The 24,199-nt window shown below is 42.7% G+C and overlaps 2 protein-coding genes across 5 annotated transcripts in view; one reads left to right on the top strand and one right to left on the bottom strand.

Moving 5' to 3' along the window:
- The window catches only part of SLC35G2 (solute carrier family 35 member G2), a 9,416-nt gene extending 5,197 nt beyond the window's left edge, over positions 1–4,219 (bottom strand). Inside the window, exons 1-2 of one of the 4 annotated variants that reach the window (XM_083506531.1) lie at positions 3,064–3,179; positions 2,798–2,947 (exon numbers count right to left, since the gene is read on the bottom strand). The gene's annotated coding sequence lies outside the window, so the exon portion shown is untranslated. Of the gene's footprint in view, positions 1–2,797; positions 3,030–3,063; positions 3,180–3,741 lie in introns of those variants that run through there. The other 3 variants (XM_083506532.1, XM_083506533.1, XM_083506530.1) reach the window with 3 other exon arrangements.
- PCCB (propionyl-CoA carboxylase subunit beta) lies at positions 3,299–24,199 on the top strand. The gene is made up of 15 exons (XM_083506481.1): positions 3,299–3,503; positions 7,443–7,562; positions 8,682–8,750; positions 9,605–9,661; positions 10,867–10,980; positions 12,027–12,137; positions 12,792–12,900; positions 14,010–14,130; positions 15,083–15,164; positions 16,775–16,898; positions 17,279–17,386; positions 18,589–18,689; positions 19,806–19,904; positions 22,199–22,292; positions 23,774–24,199. Exons 1-15 carry the CDS (start codon positions 3,327–3,329, stop codon positions 23,893–23,895), a joined length of 1,608 nt encoding a protein of 535 aa, XP_083362607.1. The 5' UTR covers positions 3,299–3,326; the 3' UTR covers positions 23,896–24,199.

Raw genomic sequence — 24,199 nt, 5'->3', positions numbered from 1 at the left:
CAACACCTTATATACCCCACTAACAGAGTGGAACAATATAATCATTGGATGATATTCAATATTATATTATAATCAATGGACGATAAGCCATCCATTTGGAGTGTGAGCAAAAAAGGCATCAAAAATGCTAGATGAAGGTAGAAAAGTTCAGACAGACAGCAGTACAGCTGAAATTATCAGTTTAGAAGTACTACACTTCAAAATAATTGATGTCTCTTATGAGATTTCTCCACTGAGTGCTTTGCTGGCAAGCATCCAATTTCTGTTAAAGGGCAGCTTTTAGAAGCTTTGTGGTCTGCTCAACCTGTTGTAAACATGTAGGTTTGATTAGGTATTTGTTATTTACACATCACAGAGGCCCAGTTTGCAGGTAACACTAAGCCAAACCATGTCTTAGTGCAAACAAGCAAATGTATGGGCTTCCAGAAGGGAGACTGCAACCATTTTGTTCCTTCCCATTCTGCTGATATACTATGGTAAGTCATGGTTTAGCTTAGCATCTAGTCAGAAACCAGGCTTGTGGTTCATACCCTCCAACATTTCTCCAATGAAAACAGGGACATCCTATTAAAAAATAATAATAATAATACCATTTATACCCCTCCCACTTGACTGGGTTGCCCCAGCCACTCTGGGTGGCTTCCAACATATATAAAAACATAGTAAAACATTAAACATTAAAAAATTTCCCTATACAGGGCTGCCTTCAGATGGCTCAGGGGTCACATTACTCCATAGCCTCCAACATTTCTCAAATGAAAATTGGGACACTCTAAGGAAAAGTGGGACATTCCAGGGTCAAATCAGAAACTGGGTCAGCTTCTGTAAATCCAGGAATGGAAAATCCAGGAATGGAAAATAGGGGCACTTGGAGGGTCTGGTGGTTTATTATCTCCCCACATAAAACACAAGCTGTAACCAAGGTTTATCTTATGCTGTACAGCACAGGTGGGGAATTTTTTTGGCCTGCTGGGCCAGATCCCTATCTGTCCCCACCCCCAGGGGGCAACTTTGACAGGTGGGCAGGACTGCTTGCCAGGCACTGGGTGTCATTGTGATATCAGGTAATGGACAGGTAGACTGTCCCACCCACTTGTTGAAGTCCCTTGGTTCAGTGCTTCCCGAGTGCCCAACAACCAGTTAGTTTTCAAGGGCTTGGAACCAAAGTACAAGGGACTTTGCCAGGCCTTTGCTTGGTGCTTGGGAGCTGCTTGCAAATGGCAGGGCTTGCAAATCGCTATGTGCAGCACTTCCCAAATTCCTGACAACAGCTTTCAGGCATTTTGGAAGTGCTGTGCAAAGTGCTTTGCATGCCCTGTCCTCAACCATCACTTCTCCAGCTTTCTGCAGGGATTAACTGCATGATCAAGTTCTCCATCGAGAACTTGGTTGTACAGTTGATCCAGCCATGTCTCTACGTGCCCCACACCTGATGTTGCATCTCTTAGGTATGGGGCAGAGATGGGCATGGTTTGGGGAAAGTGGCTATGTGGCTGGTCAAATCTGGTCCGCAGGCTGATTGTTCCCCACCCCTATTTTTTATGGGAGAGCTAACCACAATTATGGGTTCAGGCCACCTGCTAAGCCAAATTCTGTATGGAGTGCGCACACGCGGGATGCTACACATGCGCAGTCCGTACGGGCTGCGCTGCCCCAGGTGCCAGAGAGGGTTCCTCCCCCACTGATTTGTCCCACATTGAACGCCAGGAACTAACAGCAGCAGCAGAGAAAACATGTTCCCCTCTTAACTTTCAACTTTCTTGGGCATATGAATTTAACCACAATTATCTTGAATTTTTGCTTAATCCTCAAGAAAGAAGGACATTTTCGCTGGCCAGGTTTAATTCAAATCCTTCAACCCTCCTATGGGGAGGATTCTCGGGAATGTTTGAAGGAGAAAGAATTTGCCCATGTGAAGACCATCAGGTGGAAACTCTTACACATATGGTTCCTAAATGTAAACTATATGTGGATCTCCACCAACAGTTACTAGATCAACTCTGCATCCCCAAATGGAAACCAGAGTTAGAGGTCATACATTTTCTATTATTGGGGAATAATCAGGAGTTCACCAAGTTAGTGGCTAAATATCTTTATCTGGTTTTTTGTTGTCAAAACACATTGCAGACATCTGATCTCCCTGGAGACCTAGAGATGTAATGTTAGACTGCTTTGCCTCTTTCATTTGACAAATGTTTTGGGTCACTGAGAAGGTGGGAATTCTGTATTGATTTGCTATGGATGCTTGTATGTGATGCCAATAAAAGGTCTGATGATGATGATTTGTCCCACTTCTCTTAACACTATAGTGTAAGCGTGCCTTTCCAGATGTCTATAATATGGTAACAGTGGAAAGCATTGCACAGCAGCTAATGAAGTGGAATGATCTGTAGACAGTCCAGTATAAATCCACTACTAATGCACTATTATTGCAGCAATGATGTATTGCAGAACACTCAAGTAAGAAAAACACCAGTCTGGAGGGAACCTTTCTGCAGAGGAAGTCCTATAGCAGGCATCCCCAGCTGTTTTGGGACTACAATTCCCATCACCCCTGACCACTGGTCCTGTTAGCTAGGGGTGATGGGAGTTGTAGTCCCAAAACATCTGGAGGGCCAAGTTTGGGGATGCCTGTCCTATAGTGACACTTACTTCTGAGCAAGTAGTCATTGCACATGTACAAAAGGTAAAAATTAAGAACAAAGGATGTCTGTATCTTTAATAGTTGAATGTAAAAAAAAAATCAGCATAGGTAGTCTCCATGCTCCGAGCAGCACTGTGGCTTGCCAAAACGCACCTATTCAAATTCGGTCTTCTGCAGACATCTACGGACCGTGCAGAAGTCCTTTCTTCTAGAGCTCCTTCTCACCTTATTTCCAACCTTACCCTACTCACATCGGGGCACCGCAAATTAGTGGAGGCGCACTCTAGTGCGATAGCCCACATCCTGCAATAAAAAAACACAACCTGAAGGGAAAAAGAGGTCTCGGGCTTGTGCAACAGAAACACTAAAATGCTCAGCGCATGAAGATGCCAGCAGCGTGACGTGCAACCACATTGTACCGTATTAAAAAAACTGCTTTTAAGCGGTCGGCGGGGGCGTCTTCATGCGCCGTGTGCACCCCGCCGGGGAAGAAGAAAAGAAAGCGCACTCTGACACAGTTAATAACAGCGTGAGGAGAGAAGCGGCGAGGCAGGCGTAACAGAAATATAAAGGGAGGCTGGGCGGGGCAAATGGCTGCTGCTGTTTCCACGCTTCAGGAACCTGCCCGCCTCATCCGCCCCCCTCCGCTCCGTGCGCGCATGCGTCCCCGCAGTCCACAGCCATGGCCGCCCTGCGGATCCTGCCCTTTCGGCTGCCGAGGGTTTCCCTGGCGTTTTCCCGCCGGCTCAGCAACAGCCCCCCTCGGCAAGCGCCCACGGTGCCCGAGCGCATTGAGGAGAAGCGTCGGGCCGCGCTGCTCGGCGGCGGCCAGGCGCGCATAGATGCACAGCACCGGCGGGTGAGCGAGAGAGAGAGCAAGGAAGCCTCTGGTTGGGCTTGCAACAGCTGGCTGTTCCTGGGCGACCCTCGGAGGGACGAAGGTCCCACACTCGCTTTCCTGACGGAGCGGGGACGCTGCCTGGAGAGTCTAGTTAGTTTAATATGCCCCTGCCCGTATTCTAATAAGATGGGACAGGCGTCCGAGACCCTTTCCAGTGGCCCCCAATTTCAAATTGGGTTGTGTGGGGGCTACTTACAAACTACTATCTTCAAGGCACATTCGAAGCACAAATTTCCCTCCTCAATTCTGGGCACTGGAGTTGGTTAGGGGTAGCTGGGAATTGTAACTCTCTGAGGGTTAAACTGCAGTTCCCAGAATTGTTTTGGGGGGTGGGGAATGTGTGTGAAATAAGCATGGATGTGAGGTTAGCCCTGGTTCATCTTGTCTACTTAAGGCCACATATGTGAGGATTTGGAAGTACTTGCACGGGAATGCAAAGTTCTGAAGCCCCCATTAAAAGCACTATTTCCCAAATATTTTAAAACTATACTGACTCATTTCTCACATATTTTAAAACACTGATACACATGTGAAGTTACCTTCAGATGTTATCCATTCTCATTTTCAGAAAGGGAAGGCAGCAATATAATGATTGGGGGTACCTAACTATGGATGCACAGAGGGAGTGTGGATAAATGTGAATCAGAAACATGTGTTTTGCAAAGTTCCTGGGATCTTTTTTTAACATTCCCATATTACGTATATAGATATGTCAGCAGATATATTATGGGTATATATTTTTTCTTCATATGTCTTCAGTTTGAGTTGTATTGTTGGAAATACAGAAAACAAAATATTCATCTGCACAACGTGATTAAGCTATTGGATTCACATCTAGATGGCCACTAACCTTGATAGCTCAAAAAACTGGATGTATTCATGAAGGATATATGTACCAAACATTATGAGTCATTATAACTAAATGGAAACATGGCTTGTGGGCACTTGGAAGAATTGGGCTGGCTGCTGCTGGAGACAGCGGTTGTGTTCAGATGTAACACTAAACCATGGTTTAGTATTACATGAGTGAACAGTTGCGGGCCATGTGCTCCCTCAGCCTTTGCAATTGGAAGCTAGTGATAATCATGGCTAGTGGCAAATCTGGTTTGTGTGCAAGCCATGGTTTTCTGGCTTTGGACACAATTCCAAGGTATATTTTGTTGCTAACTACAGTCAGAAGTTTCTGATTATAGAGTGCAAGGGGAGGAAAAAGTATATGAATTCAAGGCTTCAGGTTGCTAGCGAATGAAATAACCAAGTCATGGGATGACCCTGATGTGATCTGGCAAGGGAGTTTTATATTAACTGTGCCCCACCCCCTCAGCAGTTCAGTCTGTTGAGGAATGAATAATCACTTTGCAGATTGCGTCCTGTAGCTGCATCTGTAATGCTGAAGATCATCAGAATCGTCACATGTTACCAGCCACCTTGCTTTGCTTTAATTCAGGGCAGACAGTTATGGCTTGAAGATCCCTTTGAACTTGCAGTGGAATTAGGAATTAATCTGAACTGTTTTCTGAGGCTCAAATAAGTATCTTAAAATAACTCCTTTCCCTACCATGTGTTGGATATTTCTTTCCCTACCAAGTTTCGGAGACCTAAGGTAAAGCATTTATTTAAATAATTAAAATAGCTTAGTAGCTAAGACAGTATTATAGAAACAGATACAACATAAAAATAGTAATATCAAAACAGGAATTAAGTAATACCTTGGTCCATCCCTATGGGTCAGGGAAAGCTTGGGCAAAAAGATATTTATTTACAACTGAAGCAACTGACAGATGATGCTTAATCTGCATTTTTAGGGATGAAAGTACAGATTATAAATATTTCAGTAAATAAATAAAATAAGGGTATTCTACAGTGTAAAGGGCACTGGCAAGAAATATCCCCTTTCAGGTGATGTTCTGCCTGTAATATTCTGTAGGATGTGTTACCACAAGTAAAATTTCTCCAGATGTTTTAAGTGATCTTACAGATCTAGGCAGGGTCAGGTAGTCTTTCAGATAACCTGGCCCTGAGTTGTCCAGGGCTTTATATGTCACTAACAAGACCTTGAACATGACCTGGTAGTTTATTTGGCAGCCAATGCAGCCATTTCTGCAAAGGTCATTAGCAGGACAAGATTACAAGTGGCCATGTGGCCAGTGAAGGTGATGGTGCCTAAATGACCCTTCTTTTTCCTAATGAAAGGTTAAATCAGAGGCATGTACCGTATTTTTCGCCCTATAGGACGCACCGTCCCATAAGGCGCACCTAGTTTTTTTGGGGGGAAATAAAAGGGGGGAAAATTATTTTCCCCCCAGGCGCAGGGCTGGGGCGGGGGAGGCCCGAGCTTCCCCCGACCCCAGCCCCCAAACAGGCAGCTCTCTCAGCGCGCGCAGGCTTTGGGATGCCGACAACTCTCCGCAAGCAGCGGGAGCGCTCCCGCTGCTTGCGGAGAGGTCCGCGAAGCCTGGACGCGCTGATCTCAGCGCGCGCAGGCTTCGGCATGCAGGCAACTCTCCGCAAGCAGCGGGAGCGCTCCCGCTGCTTGCGGAGAGGTCCGCGAAGCCTGGACGCGCTGATCTCAGCGCGCGCAGGCTTCGGCATGCAGGCAACTCTCCGCAAGCAGCGGGAGCGCTCCCGCTGCTTGCGGAGAGGTCCGTGAAGCCTGGAGACCGAGAGGGGTCGGTGCGCACCGACCCCTCTCACTCTCCAGGCTTCAGCGAAAGCCTGCATTCGCCCCATAGGACGCATACACATTTCCCCTTCATTTTTGGAGGGGGAAAAGTGCGTCCTATAGGGCAAAAAATACGGTAATTTTCTTTCTTTTGTCGTTGTTGCTTGTAGCTTCTTTTACTATGCATTTGCCTTTTATAAGGCTCTCTTTGAAGTGCTGCTTCTATAACATTTTCAGTGCTTGAATCAATATAAGATGAACATTTTTGCAGGCTTCTTAAGATTTTGAGGTGTGGGGGAATCACCATGACAATATGTGACAATTTATTCAGCAATTTATTTTTGTGTCTGATGCCTATTTATATATGAGCAATAATAATGGGGAAATTAAAATAGTTGGATGGTAATTTAGAGCCCCTGTCTCGCTTCTTAAAATGACTTTTGCATGTTGACTTAAATTTCTGCTGAGAATGAAATTTTTAGGAAATTAGAGAAGATTTGTCCATTGGGATTAGAGCTTCTCTTTGACAAGAATTTCAGTGTATCGCTTCTCGGCCTTTTGACTAAGATAAAATGTAGGAATTTCAGTGTATGATTCATGTACATACATTAAGTTTTATAAAGGATCAGGCTGAAAGATAGCCCAGTTATACATTTACTTTTTAGATTACTAATAAACTTGTATAAGCTTTTTGTGATTGGTTTTTCGACTCTGCTGGTGTACTACATCATACCTTACATCAAACAGAAAAAGTATGATTTATTTAACTTGCTCTATCTACCCTTAGAAAAGCACATTTGTAAGTTCTGATACTACATTTAATAGTTTCACTGAAGTCAGACTGTTAAACATGTGAATACAATCCTTTTTCTTTGCTAGCCCCTTCCTGTACTAGTCCTTTATGGGTTTTATTCTCTTCAACATACGTATATAACTCAGCATTGCTTACTTAAAAGGACGAAAATGTAAAAAATCAATTAATCAATAAATCTCTGACAAAATGATCGTTCCAGAAGAGAGCAATTTCTGTATTTGAAGGGAAGGTGAAATTAAAAAGGAATTCAGTTGCAATATTGAGTTTAAGGCAGCTGCTTTCTGAGGAGCAAATTTATGGATTTGAATAAAACCTTAAATTAGTATCTGACTTTCTCTTTATATTTGTAATTATGCTTGGCTCTGGTGTACTGAAATGATCTCCAAACCTTACCTTGTTCATATTATTTCCTGCACTTCAGGGAAAGCTGACAGCCAGGGAGCGTGTTCTTCTTTTACTGGATCCTGACAGTTTTGTAGAATATGACATGTTTGTGGAACACAGATGTGCAGATTTTGGGATGGAGGCTGAGAAAAACAAGGTACCTGGTATATATTTTGCTCGCACTCTTGGGACTGTTTGGAACTATCTGGCTGATTCTAGTGCCTGAGTCTGGATGGTGGATGGTTTACTCGAATAGAATGGATGGTTCTCATCTCTTTCCTCTATACATGCTCTACCTCTGCTTGGTTCATCCCCAATCATTCTATATGTAGTGCTTTAGAGACAGAGCCTGACTTGGATATATTACATTCCCTTTCAGTTTCATGGTTGTATTTTACTTACTTCCCATTCATTCGTGTTCCAGGTGATGGTGGACTTGTGTTAGTCTGTCTGGATGAAGGAATTATGGCAGACAGTTGTTTCAGTTGGGCTGTCTTCTCATCTGTTATTTATAAACTGAGCAAGCCAAAGATATTGTTAAACAGAGATTTTAATGGAGATTGACTTATGGGGTAGCCCAAGCGCCTCATTTCCTCTGGTTGCTATTTTTGTCATGTCCTAATTCTAAGAATGGGATGCATTATTTGAATTGTTTGTCTGTTCCTAAATACAGGAAAGCTTTTTCCTTGGGATATTTTAACCTTACCTTCAAAGTTTTAGAAGGTAGATAAAATAAAGTTTTAAATAATAGATACTGCTCTTGTAATAATGAAAAGGTAGAATCAGTTTTGTACGTTTCAAAATGTGGGCTTTTTTTTAATAAGCCAGCTACAGAAACTAATATACGGTACCCTATTACACAGTACTTCCCAGGTTGCTCATCAGAGTTTCTGTTGATCATTTTCTTGAATGGCTCTAATTTATAAATTACAGAGCAAGTTGCATAATTCTTAAATGACACAATTTTGCTTTGACTAGGACTACTTTCTTGTTTTTCTTCCTGTCTTTTATTGATCTTATAGATTCTATATTCTGTTGCTTTTGTTTTTATTTGTGGTTGGTGGAGTGTAAATAAATTATACTCAGCATTAAAGGAGAATATGGAAGTCAGCCTGTTTTAAATGATACAAGCATAATTGAAATGTATACTCTGCCCTAAATAAAGAGTTTGATTTTCTGGTTAGCAAATACTTGCTTTGGTCATTTATAAGAATTAGATTTCGTTATTTAATCATATTACTGTTCTGAGTTCTACATTCTTTATTCTCTTTTGCAGTTCCCTGGAGACAGTGTGGTAACTGGCCAGGGTAGAATTAATGGCAGATTGGCATATGTCTTCAGTCAGGTATTGCTATTTTGTGTTTTCAGTTGCGAACTTTTTCTTTGAAGTTATAAGGCTTCGTTTTTGTATTTCTTTACATTTGCTTTTCATTTGCAGTGCATTTAGTTTGCAGACATGTATTATGCCTGCAATTCAATAGAATTTTAATTACAGTCAATAAAATGACTACATCTGTCCATTTTGGCTATTTATACAGTATTTCACAGCATGTTCTTGGACTATGGAATCCTTATAACATGTAAGAATAGAGTTGCTTTGCAGAAGCTTACTTCTGATACTGCAGTCCCTTGTCTCTCTTTTTAAAAAACAACAACAACAGTGAACTGGTTATAATACAACATTTTAACAAGCGTGACTAACCCATTGCCCTTCAGATGATGTAAGGCTGCAACTTCAATATTTCCTGACTACAGTATTTTCCATGCTGCAAGAGTTGCAGGAGTCCATTGGGAATAAAAGACTTGCACTACAGAAACCTTGTGGGATCTTTATATTTTGTACTTGCATTGATTTCTGGTATCACAGTGGTACCTCGGGTTACAAACACTTCAGGTTACAAACGCTTTGGGTTACGAACTCCACTAACAACTATTAAGCTATTAAGCTGTATGTCAGTCCCTCCTCATGTGCATGCTCTGCCTGTGTAGGGATAGATTGCACTCCTTCCATGAGGGTGAAGTCTGTTGATATTTTCAACCTGCTTGAAGACAATTACACTGAATAATTGGGAGTGCAAAAAAGTCTGTTTTACTGGTGCTCAAGGGCAAGGCAGGGGGAAAAAAATCTAAGTCTAGTATATATATTTGGCATTCTAAGCTATTATTATATTTGATCTTTGAAATACAATCTTTATTTAGGACTTCACTGTGTTTGGAGGCAGTTTATCTGGAGCACATGCTCAAAAGATCTGCAAGGTAAGCATTTTAGAAGACAATAGTTACAAAATTCTTAAGTGCCTGCAGCCTGCAAAATATGACAATGGAGTGTTTTTAAAAGTATGTTATGCCTCACACGAATCCTTGCTACATTGAAGTTTCTTTCATCCCCTTTCCTGATTAGTGTCTTCAAGTCTTAAGATACAATTTTTTTCAACACAATACAGATAGATACATTTTCAGAATAAGTGTAAACACTCCTGAATTTCAAAGAAATCTCATCTTATTCAACTCATGGCAGTTCCTTTTTAACTAAGCCACCCAGCTTGTACAAGCCCCCAAATCTTAATAGCCTATTGCTTATTCAGCTCCAGTACTGCTGAATTCCCTCTCTCCAAACACAACCTAATTTTTCATAATGATAAGAAGTCCATTTGTTATTACAGAAGCCAAGATGTTGCTAGGATAAAATACCTCACAGTTAATTCATTCAGGAGTACATTTGGGGTCACAGTTCCTGATAAGTGGTGATATGAGTTGCGAGAAGCACCCAATTTTGACATTTCCTGAATATAACAAATAGTTGATGATGTACTTCTCTTGATAGTCCTTTCTAGAAGATAGATGTATAATGGTTAAAAATGGGTGGGGCCTTCCTCAGAAAGGTTTGCCCAATACCTGCCTCCAGTTTGATACACCAAAGTTGTTTGGGTATCAAATATATTGTTACTTTCCCAAGATTTTTAGATAAAGTTTTGATCTTGCTGTATTATGGTGCTTTGTGATCTTGTGTTGTTGTTTTTCATTTGTCACACTTTATAATCCTTAAGTGCCCTTTATCAGATGGGACGGGCTTGCATGTCACTCTAAACTATGGTTTTAAAACTGAGCAAAGCCCTGAGGATCTCTGAGGCTCATGATGCTAAATGATGGCTTAGCGTTATGTGTGAAGTAGCCCATTGTTTAAAATGGTCAAGCACAAATGTTAAAGAGAAGAGTTAATTGAACATGAAGGTGTATTAATAATAATAGTGCCATGTGGGGGTGGTTGACTGGCCAGTAGAGGTTTATCTGTAGATGTCGTAACAAGAAACAGACATTGGACTTGGATGCATTCTGATAAAAAATGAAAAGAGATCCTATTTTATAATATGATTGTTAATTATAATAGGAACTCACTATTTTATGTTAATTAAGCTTGTGGTAGGACTTCACTAGTAAATCAAGAGTTTCTGTATCCTCAGATAATGGATCAGGCTGCTATGGTTGGTGCTCCTGTTATTGGGTTGAATGATTCTGGAGGGGCCCGGATCCAGGAAGGAGTAGAGTCCCTGGCTGGTTATGCTGATATATTTTTGGTAAGAGACCTCTTAGGTAAGCAAGTTGATCCTTGACGCTACAGATGAATAGCCTAGGAGCCATTTCTGACATTCTGAAAAAATAATGAAACGGGAAGCATGAGCGACACAACATTTCTTTTCCTGCTGCTTCCAGGTCTTACGCGAGGGGCCAGGGAGGGGGCTTTTCTCCTTTATACAGGGGCAAAATGCACATCTTCTCTCTCATTTTCTTTTCATGAGATGCTGTTGTTTCTAGGTGTTGCTGCTAGAAGTCACAATTAAGGGGGAACAGGCCCTGAAATTAGTATACTTCATTTAGGAGGTTATTACTTTTGCAGTTGCTGTAAGTTTACTGTTACTCTTTAGGCACAATGATACTTCCTTGACCTTTCTCCTGGTTGGATCAGTACGTCTCCCCATAAGTATAAAGACTGTAGTGCATATTCAGTTCCTCATTTTAGCCCTCTCCTTGCCCTCTCCTGCAAACAGAGAGCTGCTGCAGCCATCAGCATTCACGAAGCTCTCCCAGCAGCCAAAGGGAATAATTTTTATTATGTGGGTGAATGAACTGCAGTAGCAGCATCTCTCTCCTTGCTTGTGAGTACAACCCTGAAGCTAGAAGAGGGCTGGAAAACGGCTCTCCGTGTGCATCTGTCTGTACCAGCTGGCGGAAGCAGCAGCAGCTGCTGCTGCCACCAACACATGGGGCGTTCAGTGCACATGGGACTTCAGCTAGAGCCTGCTTCATGAATCTGATCCTGGATACTTAATTCTCTGACATTGCCTGTGTCTTGTGCTTTTCTCCCTTTTCCTTGCCATATTTCTTCTGATGCACAGGGTTTTGAACTTGGATTAGAGTTTAGGATCCCAGTTAGTGGATGAATAATGAAGCTAGAACAGATCGAATGTTATTTCTGTTGGCTAATATATTCCTACAACATACTTCATATTTTTATATGAAATAGTTGCAAAAGTTTAACACAGATTTACGAGCGCTTTGGGAACTTTGACTTGGAAGTGGCATAAAATGTGTAAGCAACGGAGATGTTTGTTTTCTTTTACAGAGAAATGTACTGTGTTCTGGGGTAATACCACAGATTTCTCTTATTATGGGCCCTTGCGCAGGAGGAGCTGTCTACTCTCCTGCTTTAACAGATTTCACATTCATGGTAAAGGTAAGGATGTAATGTTAGTTGCCTTTGACTGCAATAATAACATAGTTACGCATTGAACACAGTGGGACTTGATTCTGAGTAAACATGAAGAGAGTGAGTCTTACGAGAGCAGTTGTTTCTTGCTAGTGCTGGCTGACTCTAAAAATGAATGTATTTCTGTTCCTTTAGAAGCTCTGGCTTCTAAAGGAATAACATCTTTTTTTTTAACTGCCTTCTATTTCAGGCTGTAGCTGTCACCTTTCACATCTTCTAATTATGCCGTGTCTTAAATAGCTATTGAGTCAGTTGGCTTTGAGCTGTAAAAATTGTCTTGCTTGGAAATGAAAAATGAGAGAGGATATTAAAACTGGAAATTTCAGTGGTACTGGACCTGCAGTTAAGGTGGCACAGTCTGTGCTGTATTTTTTTTGCAAATACAGGGATGCAAATACTTTACTGGGAATCCCATGTACCAGCTGTGTGATCTTTTGAGGACTATGGTTAAATTAGAGTCAATTCCAACCAAATGCCTTGTTAGTTTGAAATATGAAATTGAAATATTTGGACCTTTTTAAATTAAGTTTTCCTACTTTGAAAGCACTAAGGGATGAAAAATGCAAACACAGAGAATGTCACATCTTGCACCTCATACTTTGCAGTTGTTGTTTCTTGCAGGACACATCCTATCTATTCATAACAGGCCCTGATGTAGTCAAATCAGTCACCAATGAAGATGTTACTCAGGAGCAACTTGGAGGTGCAAAGACCCACACTGCAGTATCAGGTCAGAAATTGTTGTTGTTTATAATTAACATTTGCTCCTGTTTGCAGTCCCCTTATGAAGTGATTGGAGAACAATGTGAAGAACATAGTAGTCCAGTCATATAAAATTAGTCTTGCAGATTAGTTTGGAATAGGCATCCCCAACTTGCGGCCCTCCAGATGTTTTGGCCTACAACTCCCATGATCCCTAGCTAACAGGACCAGTGGTTAGGGATGATGGGAATTGTAGTCCAAAACATCTGGAGGGCCAAAGGTTGGGGATGCCTGGTTTGGAACATAATAAAAATACCAGCTGCTTGTCTTTGGCTGAAAATTACACGTCAGGGGGGTGACAGAAGACTGTTATTAGATGTATTGTAAGAGAATGTGTGTAAGAGAGATGGAGATACTGGGGCTGCTCCTGTCTAATAAGCGTCAAGGGGGAAATGTACCATTAGAACTGCCTTATTTGATCCCTGTCCATGTTGCACCCAGCATGCTTCTATGCATGGGGATCCTGTTTAGCCATAATGGCTCATAGTTGCTGATGTGACTATGTGCAAAAATACTTTTTCTTCTATCTTTCTTGCTAGTCATTTTCATTGGTTGAACATGATTTCTAGTACTCTCTGCCACTTTCCTAACTTTGTAAACCTCAGTAACATGGGTGCAAAACTGTTTTTAGCCTGATGGCTACATTCCCTTGTAACTAACCGTCCTGGGGCTGCTGCCAGTGGTAGATAGGGCCACATCTCTTTCTCTCACTTTCACTCATATACATCCACAGACACAGTCTTTTAGATCCATTTAACACCTGCTTTATTTATTTTGCAAAGAGGCTGAAAATAGGGGTTCAGTATGACCCTTGAAATGCAAGATGGAGTGGAACAAGACTAGGATGGATGTTTGAGGTGGAAGTAGATGTGTGTAAAACACAGTTGATCAAATATGACTGTTGAACCGACACTGTTTCTTTTGGTGGACATTAAGAATATCCACTGGCATTTCAGTTAATGCTATGACATTTTGGAGCTTTAAGAGTTTGCTGTGAAGATCTATTAATTGTCCTGTTGGAAAGTTCATTGGAACCTTTGCAAAGTCAGATGGATGTTTGATTTTTTTGTATTATAGGGGTTGCACACTGTGCCTTTGAGAATGACATAGATGCTTTGCTCAATCTCAGAGAGTTTTTTAATTACCTACCGCTTAGCAATAAGGATCCAGCTCCTGTCAGAGAATGCCATGACCCTATGTAAGTTATATTTACAAATAAGATGTTCATAGAATCAAAGTGTGTTTCAGAGTTTATCCCGTCAGATGTCTGCAGAGTTACAGGCAATGCCCATTTCACATGGGCGTTCTGTTCTAGAGCCCCACATGCGTTGGCAGAGCACGTATAAGTGCACCCCGCCCTGTTCTGCCTTTTCTGTGACATGCTGAGTGATGTATTTGGTAACTTCTGGGTTCGGCACCATATGTGCGTGTACGATCATGCATCTTTAGGACGTGTGTTATTCGGTCTTTGCCTGTATGATTTTCTCGATTTGTATCATTGAAGGAGACACCTATCCCTTTGAACCCATTTAGGAAATAAAATTCCTGGGTGATTTTATTATTCTTGGATAGATTCACAATTAAGTCTTGTGAAGTGGGATGCAATGGGACTTTGGCTTCCATGTGTTATAGATACTCCTCCACAGAGATTCCTGTTGGAGAATGGGTTGAATTCGGATTTCCCTTCCATTTTTGGCGGCAGCCAAAATCCAGCAAAAGACTCTTGGTTGATCGATAAGGGGGTAGGATAGTTGTTTTTGTCGATGTTCCCACCAGCCCCAGCAATATGTTCCATGCTAACATGGAGTGTCCCCTAACTTTCTGGAACAGCTTTTCGGGGGCACAATGGACTGCAGATGAAAGGAGCAATTAACAAAAATTGCCTGCTCTTCTCCATCCTCCAGTGCAAGCAGGACACATATTTGGATCCATCTCAGTGTTGGCGGGTCCTTTATTGTAAACAAGGAGAATAAAGTAAAAGAAAAAATAAACATCTCCTTCATTCTCTCAATATTCTGGAATTGAATTCTGAATTCTGGAATTCAGTCAAATAGTCCTAGGTTGTAGTCATGTCTCCTCACATGAGTAATTTTCTCATATGAATTATGATACGATGTAAGTTTATTCCTTTCCATTCTCTGTGTTTAAAGCAACCGGTTGGTTCCTGAGTTGGATACGATTGTCCCGATGGAATCTACTAAAGCTTATGACATGGTGGATATTGTGCATTCGGTAAGCTCTGTGTACCAGTGTATTACAGCTATTGGATAATTTTGTGTTTACACAGGATGCATAAATATCTATTGCCTCTGAGAATTGTTACAAGTTGTAAATACAACTTGCATGTATTTTCTTGTATGTATGCAGGCTGCAAAAATACTGTTATTTAGAAATGTGTTCCTTAGTAAAAGTGGTAAAAGGAATATAACTGGATATATATAAGAGTTCTTCGCCTTTATTCTCACCATTTGACAAAAGGTTATGCAACCTGTGGGTTAAAATTGATTCTAAATTGCATTATATCACTTTATCTGAGGAAATGGTCTTGATGCCCACATTAACTACCATTGATTTCACATATAAAGAAGATGTATAGCTTTAATTATTTCCATGGTGTTTGATTTCCATATAGTAAGTGTAAAATATGGTTACAATATTCATTGTTTTGAGAGTCAACTATAATTGGATACCACGCTTTGGAGGTGTTGTAAGTGGCTGAGCTCCAGGGTGAGTCACTGATCTTTCTCCATTTTTTAAAAGATTTTATGTTGGTGTGAGGATCCTTTGACCTCATTCTATGTCTAAAACAGGGGGGCCTTTATTGGTCTGAGGGCCATATGGTCTTGTTGCAAACCCTCTAGGGGCCAGATGCCAAATTTAAGGTGGTGAAATGTCTCTCCAGCCCCATGATACACTCTTAATTTTGGATATTACCCAATGGAACCATAAATTAACCAGGATCTGTCAGGAATTTCAAAATGAATCTTACTAACATATTTTAATTTAGTGCTGTATAGAAGAGCACTGTCAACAAGACATCTTAAGAGCACGACCAAATTTAGGTTTGATGAGGCCCTAAGCTACTGAAGGTAATGGGGCCCTTTATATGTCCAGCTCTCCTTTGTCAACTACAAATTGTCACTGTTTTTTATGTTGTATATATGCTAGATGGTAATTGATGGACCTAATAGGTATCTAAAGCCATTTGCACATAACAAAATATGTATTTTATCAAAGTAATTGTTGAACTGAAATGCAATTGGAAATGTACACCCAGCTTTTTCCCCCTTTAAATTTTTTGGGGGCCCCCAAGAGAGTGGGGCCCTAAGCTATAGCTTGTTTAGCTTATACAGTGGTGCCCTGCAAGACGAATGCCTCGCAAGACGGAAAACTCGCTAGACGAAAGAGTTTTCCGTTTTGGAGGTGCTTCGCAAAACAAATTTCCTATGGGCTTGCTTCGCAAGACGACAATGCCTTGCGAGTTCCTGCTGGTTTTTTCCCTCCCCCCCCCCTTTTTCTAAGCCTCTTATCAGCTGATCTGATCAGCAGAAAAGCCGCTAAAAGCCGCTAATAGCGCTAATCCGCTAATCCGTCAATGGGCTTGCTTTGCAAGACGAAAAAACCGCTAGACGAAGAGAATCACAGAAAGGATTCTTTTCGTCTTGCGAGGCACCACTGTATGTAGATCCGGCACTGCTTAAGAGCAGTATATTGAAAAAGATTTTTAAAATACTGTTTCAACTATCTTAAATTTTAAATCACCTTTGTGTGATACAGATATCTATAGGAGTGTGTATTTCACTGCTCCACAAAAGTAAGATATTTGAATCTCATTTGTGTAGATAGTTGATGAGAGAGAATTCTTTGAGATCATGCCCTCCTATGCCAGAAATATCATTGTTGGATTTGCCAGAATGAATGGAAGAACTGTTGGAATAGTTGGCAACCAGCCTAAAGTAGCATCAGGTAAGAGGAGGGTGGCAGTGGCTGGGAACCTTCGTAATGTCAATTTATGTTGAAAGGTTGGAAAACTTACATTTGCATGTTGCATCTGTTTAAAACCTCATTGCTGAATAGCTCGATATGTTCTCTCTAAAAAAAATTGGTCCTAAGGTAATGTTTAGTGTTCTTTTGCAATTAAGATGAAGGTTTGGCACTCTGAGCATACTGCAAATAGAGTAAAACCTGCTTTACATCCTTGTGTTGTTCATGCTTTTAAGTACCGCTGGCCAGTATTCAAAGAACCATGAAACGAGATGTGCTTTTAGGTTTAAATAAGTGGTGTGTTGGTGGTGGTGTTCTTGAAAAGCCTTGTAAGAATCTTGTCTACTTTGTTTGAAATTTAGGCTGTTTGGACATAAACTCCTCCGTGAAGGGAGCCCGTTTTGTTCGCTTCTGTGATGCTTTCAACATTCCTCTGATAACTTTTGTAGATGTACCTGGATTTTTACCAGGTAGGTTTTTCTTCTGCATCCTATTTGACTGAAGATGGAAATGAATTGAGTGGAAGATATTTCACTTGATTCTTCTTACTGAACTGAAAATAGTCCTTGTATTCAAGGAATTGGGAGGTGGGGTTACTTTTTATTTCAAGTGCAGAGGTAAAGCCATTACTCTGTCCTTTGCACAGCTTCCTCCTTCCTGTTACATGTGTAAAATGACATCAGTCACATTTTTAACATTTATCATCGTGAGGTTGAACATTCTCACAGAGATTTTATTCCCAGAGAGAGTTTAGTAGTAGTGCGAAATCCACTGAAATAAAAAGTATGTGAAAAACACTAGAGAAAGAAAAAGTATTAGTCTTTTCATCCAACTTAACTGCCCTGTGTCATCCTTCTTTAAGTACACAATTAGTTTAAGTACTTTGTATACACCAGGAAGCAGTCTTTTAGATCTCTCTATGGGGGCTCTATAGCTTTCAAATGTGGATGAGTGTCGTGGATACAGCTCTTCATGGCACTGACCTGTAAAGCTGCATTATATAGCCTGCGTTTATAGCTTTAGCTCCTGTGCTGGTGAATATTATGGAGGCAATAGGGATACCTGCTCTCCTTAAGTAGTTGTTGCTTGCCTGTGCTTCAGGCGAGTGCTGAATCACGAGGCTGACATTTGTAGAACGCATTTATTGGTGCCATTTAATCACATATAATTAAAACAGTAGAAATAGGGTAAGATTTTGGTGTAATAAAAGGTTTTGGCTCAGTGGATCCCTTTCAGTCAAACCAAGAATTGCCATGTAGAAGGTTATGTTGGCTTTGCTACAAGGCTGTATGTAGATCTATTATAAGAGCATATGAAAAGTCCTGCTGGATCAGGCCAAAGGCTCATCTAGTCTTACCACCTTGTTCTCCCAGTGGCCTACTAGATGCCTGTGCAATGCCTGCAAGCAGCATTCTTCCCACATGAAATCCCCAGCCTCTCTTCTATAGATGCATACTGCCTCTGACAGTGGAGGTAGAACATAGCCTTACCCTCCACGATACCCAGCCTGCTGGTTGATGTTTGATGCAGTCGTGCAGTCTACCTCTACTCTTGTAGAGGCTTTTAACAGCTATCTTAATTAGTGCTGGGCATATAGTTTCTTATTAAATATCCATTCTTGGATGTAGTAAATTTCCTTTAACCATGTTTTGCTGGTTCCTGTTGTTTTCAGGGACATCTCAGGAATATGGTGGGATTATACGCCACGGAGCAAAACTGCTCTTCGCTTTTGCAGAAGCAACTGTGCCAAAAATCACTATTATCACAAGGAAGGTGAAGTAAAATTGTATTTTATAGTTGCTAGCTGCCACACGCTGTTGAGAATGCATAGAAGATATTTGTCTTATCTTCAGCTCAGCTGACCTCATCAACACCAGTACTTCCAAGCTCTGTTTCAATTTTTTCTATCATAATATAACATCATTTTTTGCTTCACTAATACTGCTTAATTTCTCTAGATACCTCACAATCAAGCCTGTTTCCCCTTAACAAATGCTGCCTTCAGACCCACTTCTAGCCTAATGACTCTCACATAAGTTCTTTTATGTAGAATCTGAATATAACTGCCTTATACATACACAATCTCAACCTGAAGTCTTGGATTATATGTTATTTCTAGTTTGGGAACACTCATTCCAGGGCTAATTGCCTGATGCCTAACTTGAGGAGTTTTAGGCACTAGGCCAAGTCTTTTAATAGGCCCACACTTTTAACATTGAAGCTGCTGCATGAGATTTATCATCTGTTTTATGTGCTGCTCTTTTCTTATGTATAGTTAGTAATTGTATTCTAATATTGCCAAGAATTTAACTATTTTTGCAAATTTCTTAAATAGTTCTAGGGCTGGCCATGGCGGAGGATAAATATGAGGGGATGTTTAAGGGACATTACACGTTTTGGAATGTAGGATGCTTCCTTATTCAGAGTCAGGCCATTGGTCTACCTAGCTTAGTATTCTCTGCATTGACTTGCAGAGGCTTTCCAATGTTTCAGAAAGGGAACATTCCCACCCCTACCTGGAAATGGCCAGGGACTGAACCTGGGATCTTCTACATGCAAGGCAGATGTTCTGCCACTGAGCTATGGCCCTTTTTAAGATATCAAGATATAAAGGAATAAACTATATAGGTTAAAAAGTCTGTAAGTGGAGAAAGGGAAAGATGAAGGAAAGAGAGAAGGAAAGCTAGGCCATTCTACTGGAATTTGAAAATGCTTTAAATAAGTGAGAGTGGATGCTTCATGATAACTATATCACATAATTTTTGAATGGTTAGAGTAGGAATTGTCTGCTTTCATACTCTTAATATTAAGAGACTAACTATCCTGGTATATAAACATAATGACTGAATACAGTACATAACTTGTTGACACTTTTATTTCCTGCTCCAGGCTTATGGTGGGGCCTATGATGTGATGAGTTCAAAACATTTAAGAGGAGATGCTAATTATGCATGGCCAACAGCAGAGGTAGCAGTGATGGGTGCCAAGGTAATTCTCACTTTGTCCCCATTTGCACTCAGCTTATCTGGGTCTGGCAGGTAGGCCAGATTGTTACACCACCCTTCCGCATGGGTCAATCACTTGTTGGCATACAATTATTATTTTTTTTGCCCACAGGAGCCAATTAGCTGATCTCCTGTGCCTTCAGATCCCCTTTTGGCTGAGACAAGTTTTTACCTGCTCCACACCTGATAGCATACTACATCAGGTGTAGAGCAGGTGGGTGTCGCTTGGCCAAAATAGCCTTGGAGGCCAAATGGGGAATGCTTGCAGGGGCCTGATTGCCTGCGAGCTGGAAGTTCCCCACCCTTGTTGTACAGTGGTACCCCGCAAGACGAACGCCTCGCGAGACGAAAAACTCGCAAAACGAAAGGTTTTTTCGTTTTCGAGTTGCCTCGCAAGACGAATTTCCCTATGGGCTTGCTTCGCAAAACGAAGCTTGCCCCGGGGACAGCGGGTCTTCTCTTTTGAAGCAAGCGGCTGCGGGGAGATCGCTTCTCCCCACCGCCCCTTGCTTCAAAAGAGGTCCGGGGGCAGCGGGAAGCGCTCCCGCTGCCCCCGGACCTCTTTTGAAGCAAGCGGCTGCGCTTCTCCCCGCAGCCGCTTGCTTCAAAAGAGGTCCCGGACCTCTTTTGAAGCAAGCGGCTGCGGAGAGAAGGGATCTCCCCGCAGCCGCTTGCTTCAAAAGAGGTCCCCGACCTCGTTTGAAGCAAGCGGCTGCGGAGAGAAGGGATCTCCCCGCAGCCGCTTGCTTCAAAAGAGGTCCCCGACCTCGTTTGAAGCAAGCGGCTGCGGAGAGAAGGGATCTCCCCGCAGCCGCTTGCTTCAAAAGAGGTCCCCGACCTCGTTTGAAGCAAGCGGCTGCGGAGAGAAGGGATCTCCCCGCAGCCGCTTGCTTCAAAAGAGGTCCCCGACCTCGTTTGAAGCAAGCGGCTGCGGAGAGAAGGGATCTCCCCGCAGCCGCTTGCTTCAAAAGAGGTCCCCGACCTCGTTTGAAGCAAGCGGCTGCGGAGAGAAGGGATCTCCCCGCAGCCGCTTGCTTCAAAAGAGGTCCGGGACCTCTTTTGAAGCAAGCGGCTGCGGGGAGAAGCGCAGCCGCTTGCTTCAAAAGAGGTCCGGGGGCAGCGGGAGCGCTTCCCGCTGCCCCCGGACCTCTTTTGAAGCAAGGGGCGGTGGGGAGAACACCTGCCCCAGCCACCCCGCTTCGGAACGCTGCTCCGAAGCGGGGTGGGGGGGGCGGGAGCACCTGCCCCAGCCGCCGGGCTTCGTAGCGCTGCTGCGAAGCCGGGCGGGGGGGTGGGAACACCTGCCCCAGCCACCCCGCTTCGGAACGCTGCTCCGAAGCGGGGTGGGGGGGGCGGGAGCACCTGCCCCAGCCGCCGGGCTTCGTAGCGCTGCTGCGAAGCCGGGCGGGGGGTGGGAACACCTGCCCCAGCCACCCCGCTTCGGAACGCTGCTCCGAAGCGGGGTGGGGGGGCGGGAGCACCTGCCCCAGCCGCCGGGCTTCGTAGCGCTGCTGCGAAGCCGGGCGGGGGGGTGGGAACACCTGCCCCAGCCACCCCGCTTCGGAACGCTGCTCCGAAGCGGGGTGGGGGGGGCGGGAGCACCTGCCCCAGCCGCCGGGCTTCGTAGCGCTGCTGTGAAGCCGGGCGGGGGGGTGGGAACACCTGCCCCAGCCACCCCGCTTCGGAACGCTGCTCCGAAGCGGGGTGGGGGGGCGGGAGCACCTGCCCCAGCCGCCGGGCTTCGTAGCGCTGCTGCGAAGCCGGGCGGGGGGGTGGGAACACCTTCTGAAGGCGGGCGGGGGGCGAAAGTCTTTGTCCCCCCTGCCTGCCTTCCCAGGGGCTTTTAAATCGCCCCGGACAGCGGAGAAGTCCTCCGCTGTCCGGGGTGATTTTAAAATGCCGCCCGCCAGCATTTTAAGATCGCCCGGACAGCGGAGAAGTCCTCCGCTGTCCCAGGGTTTTTTAAAATGCTGGGGGTGAGAAGAAAAGCCCTTGTCCCCCCCCCCCCAGCCTTCAGAAGAGGTCTGGGGACAGACTGTCCCTGGACCTGGTCTGAAGGCGGTTTCCCTAGGAATGCATTGATTGATTTTCAATGCATTCCTATGGGAAACCCTGCATCGCAAGACGAAAAAACCGCAAGACGAAGAGATTTGCGGAACGAATTAATTTCGTCTTGCGAGGCACCACTGTAAATGGTTTAATGATGACCAAATCCATTCCAAAGGCCTTTAGAACTATAGGTTGCAATAATATCATATTCTTACATTTTCTTCTTAGGGAGCCGTGCAGATAATTTTCAGGGGGAAGGGGGCACATGCAGAAGCAGAGTATGTGGAAAAGTTTGCAAATCCTTTCCCTGCAGCAACCAAAGGTAGTGGCTTTGAGATTGTCTATTATTGAAATTTCAGATACATAAGTAAAGTTTTTTATTGTGATTTCAGTGTTCTTTCACTTCTTATTTGGGTGTTTATTTTAAATGCGTTCAGACGATCATGTATGAGGTTAATAAGCTAATATGAATTAGAATTTTGTTCCTCCGCCAGCCCCTTTGTTCTTCCTCTATGCAGGCAATCAAACCATGAAGTCTCTTAAGTAATCATCATTTCCCATTTCATCTGAATTGAGATACTGTGGGTACTTGCTTAAAAAATAATTCAAAGCATAGAGCACTGGTTTTCTAAATTTTAACTAAAATTCTTTCTTAAGAAGGGGTTGTCCCTTCTTAAACATTGATCTCTGCAAAGCATAGTTACAAAATCGAAGTGTATATAAACTCTAGCCAACTACCTTCTTGGCAGATTGAACATTTAAGAAAGTCAATTCAGGCATGTGGAGCAAAGGGGAATATATTTTCATATTACAGTTCATTGCATTTATTTGTTCTTAGAACTTTCAAAATGTGGGCAAAGGCACAGAATGTAAAGCATCAACAATCAGCTGATCTTCAGGTCTTGCAAAGCCCATTTGGGGGCAGGTAGCTGTGACTTGACTGATATGGAGCCACATGGGGATGCCTGGCAGACCTTCTTCCACCCACATGTACGATGCATTGGTGTGTGTGTATATATGTATTACAGTGCATTGTTCGGAATGCAAAGCAGAAATTACTAGGCCACCAATGCTCTTTAACATTTATAGCTATGTGTTTCACGATCAGGCCCAGATCGGAGCCACTTATTTTTAGTTGTATCCCCTGCTTCTAGACGACTCAAATCCTCTGCCTTTGAGAGCCATGGCATGATTGTTTAATCAGAGCATTATTTAAGATCCCCGATCCCTTTGCTTAGAGGTTATGCATCTGAGATGAGACCTTAAACTTATTATAGTAATTCTGAAGTAAAATTATCTCGGTGTTGAACAGCATAATTTGCAGTGTTTCTGAAGTGGTTTTCTTCTTTTAAAAATTACAAGAGAGAGATGGGAACTTGCAGAATTGCAGTAAAATTGTTCAGTTTTCATATGTAAATGTAATCAGAATGATGGCAAATGTTTTTGCAAAGCCATATTCCAGATGTTTGGCTGGAATGGTTGTTTCCCCTCCCTTGCTTGTTTGGAAAAATGAAACATTTCTGTGGACTTATATCATGAAATCAAATATTGGTGATCAGTACACCCTAAAATCCTGATTTATCCCTTTTTAGAGGAATTTGTTTGTATTTAAGTTGATGAATAAGATATGCAACACTTTAGCAGTTCATGGCTTCCTCTGGAGCAGCTTGCACAAAACATCAACCTTGATTTGGTGGAAGGCTAATGTGAACCTATTAAAGGATTATCTACTGCATGATGCTTTTTGCTGCAGAAGCAGTTACAGAGCAATGGGAATAAACTGTCAAACCTGTTTTATAACAGGGTTTGTTGATGACATCATCCAACCTTCTTCAACTCGACTGCGAATCTGCCGTGACTTGGAAGTCCTGGCTAGCAAAAGACAATCCAACCCCTGGAAGAAGCATGCCAATATTCCTCTCTGAATTTGTTTTAAGGAAAAGGGATGATAGGTTGCCAGGAAAGCAGCGGAGCCCAACTCAAATCCTGACTCTGAAATTTTTATGGATTATATTCTAGAAGGGTTGGGATACTATGAGATTGTAGACAAGGAATCAATTGTACATTTAAGCAAAAGGTACAACATATGGAAGTTGTCACGATATGCTGTAACTTGATCTTTGACAGTCTAAAGACAGAACAGATAATCATACATAAATGTAAAGCCAGCATATTGCAACAGAAGTCTAAGAGAATATGGAATTAAACTATTTGGTTTCCTTTAAACAA

This window comes from Podarcis liolepis (assembly GCF_965112155.1).
Source record: "Podarcis liolepis genome assembly, chromosome: 5".
Taxonomy (NCBI): Eukaryota; Metazoa; Chordata; class Lepidosauria; order Squamata; family Lacertidae; genus Podarcis; species Podarcis liolepis.
This window is presented reverse-complemented; position numbering and strand designations above follow the sequence as displayed.

Bases quoted from the DNA above. Each gene is read 5' to 3' on its own strand.
- PCCB (XM_083506481.1), top strand. From the start codon at position 3,327: ATGGCCGCCCTGCGGATCCTGCCCTTTCGGCTGCCGAGGGTTTCCCTG. The intron at 9,662-10,866 runs GTAAGCATTTTA...CTGTATCCTCAG, and splicing joins ATGCTCAAAAGATCTGCAAG to ATAATGGATCAGGCTGCTAT. The intron at 19,905-22,198 runs GTAATTCTCACT...TTTTCTTCTTAG, and splicing joins TAGCAGTGATGGGTGCCAAG to GGAGCCGTGCAGATAATTTT.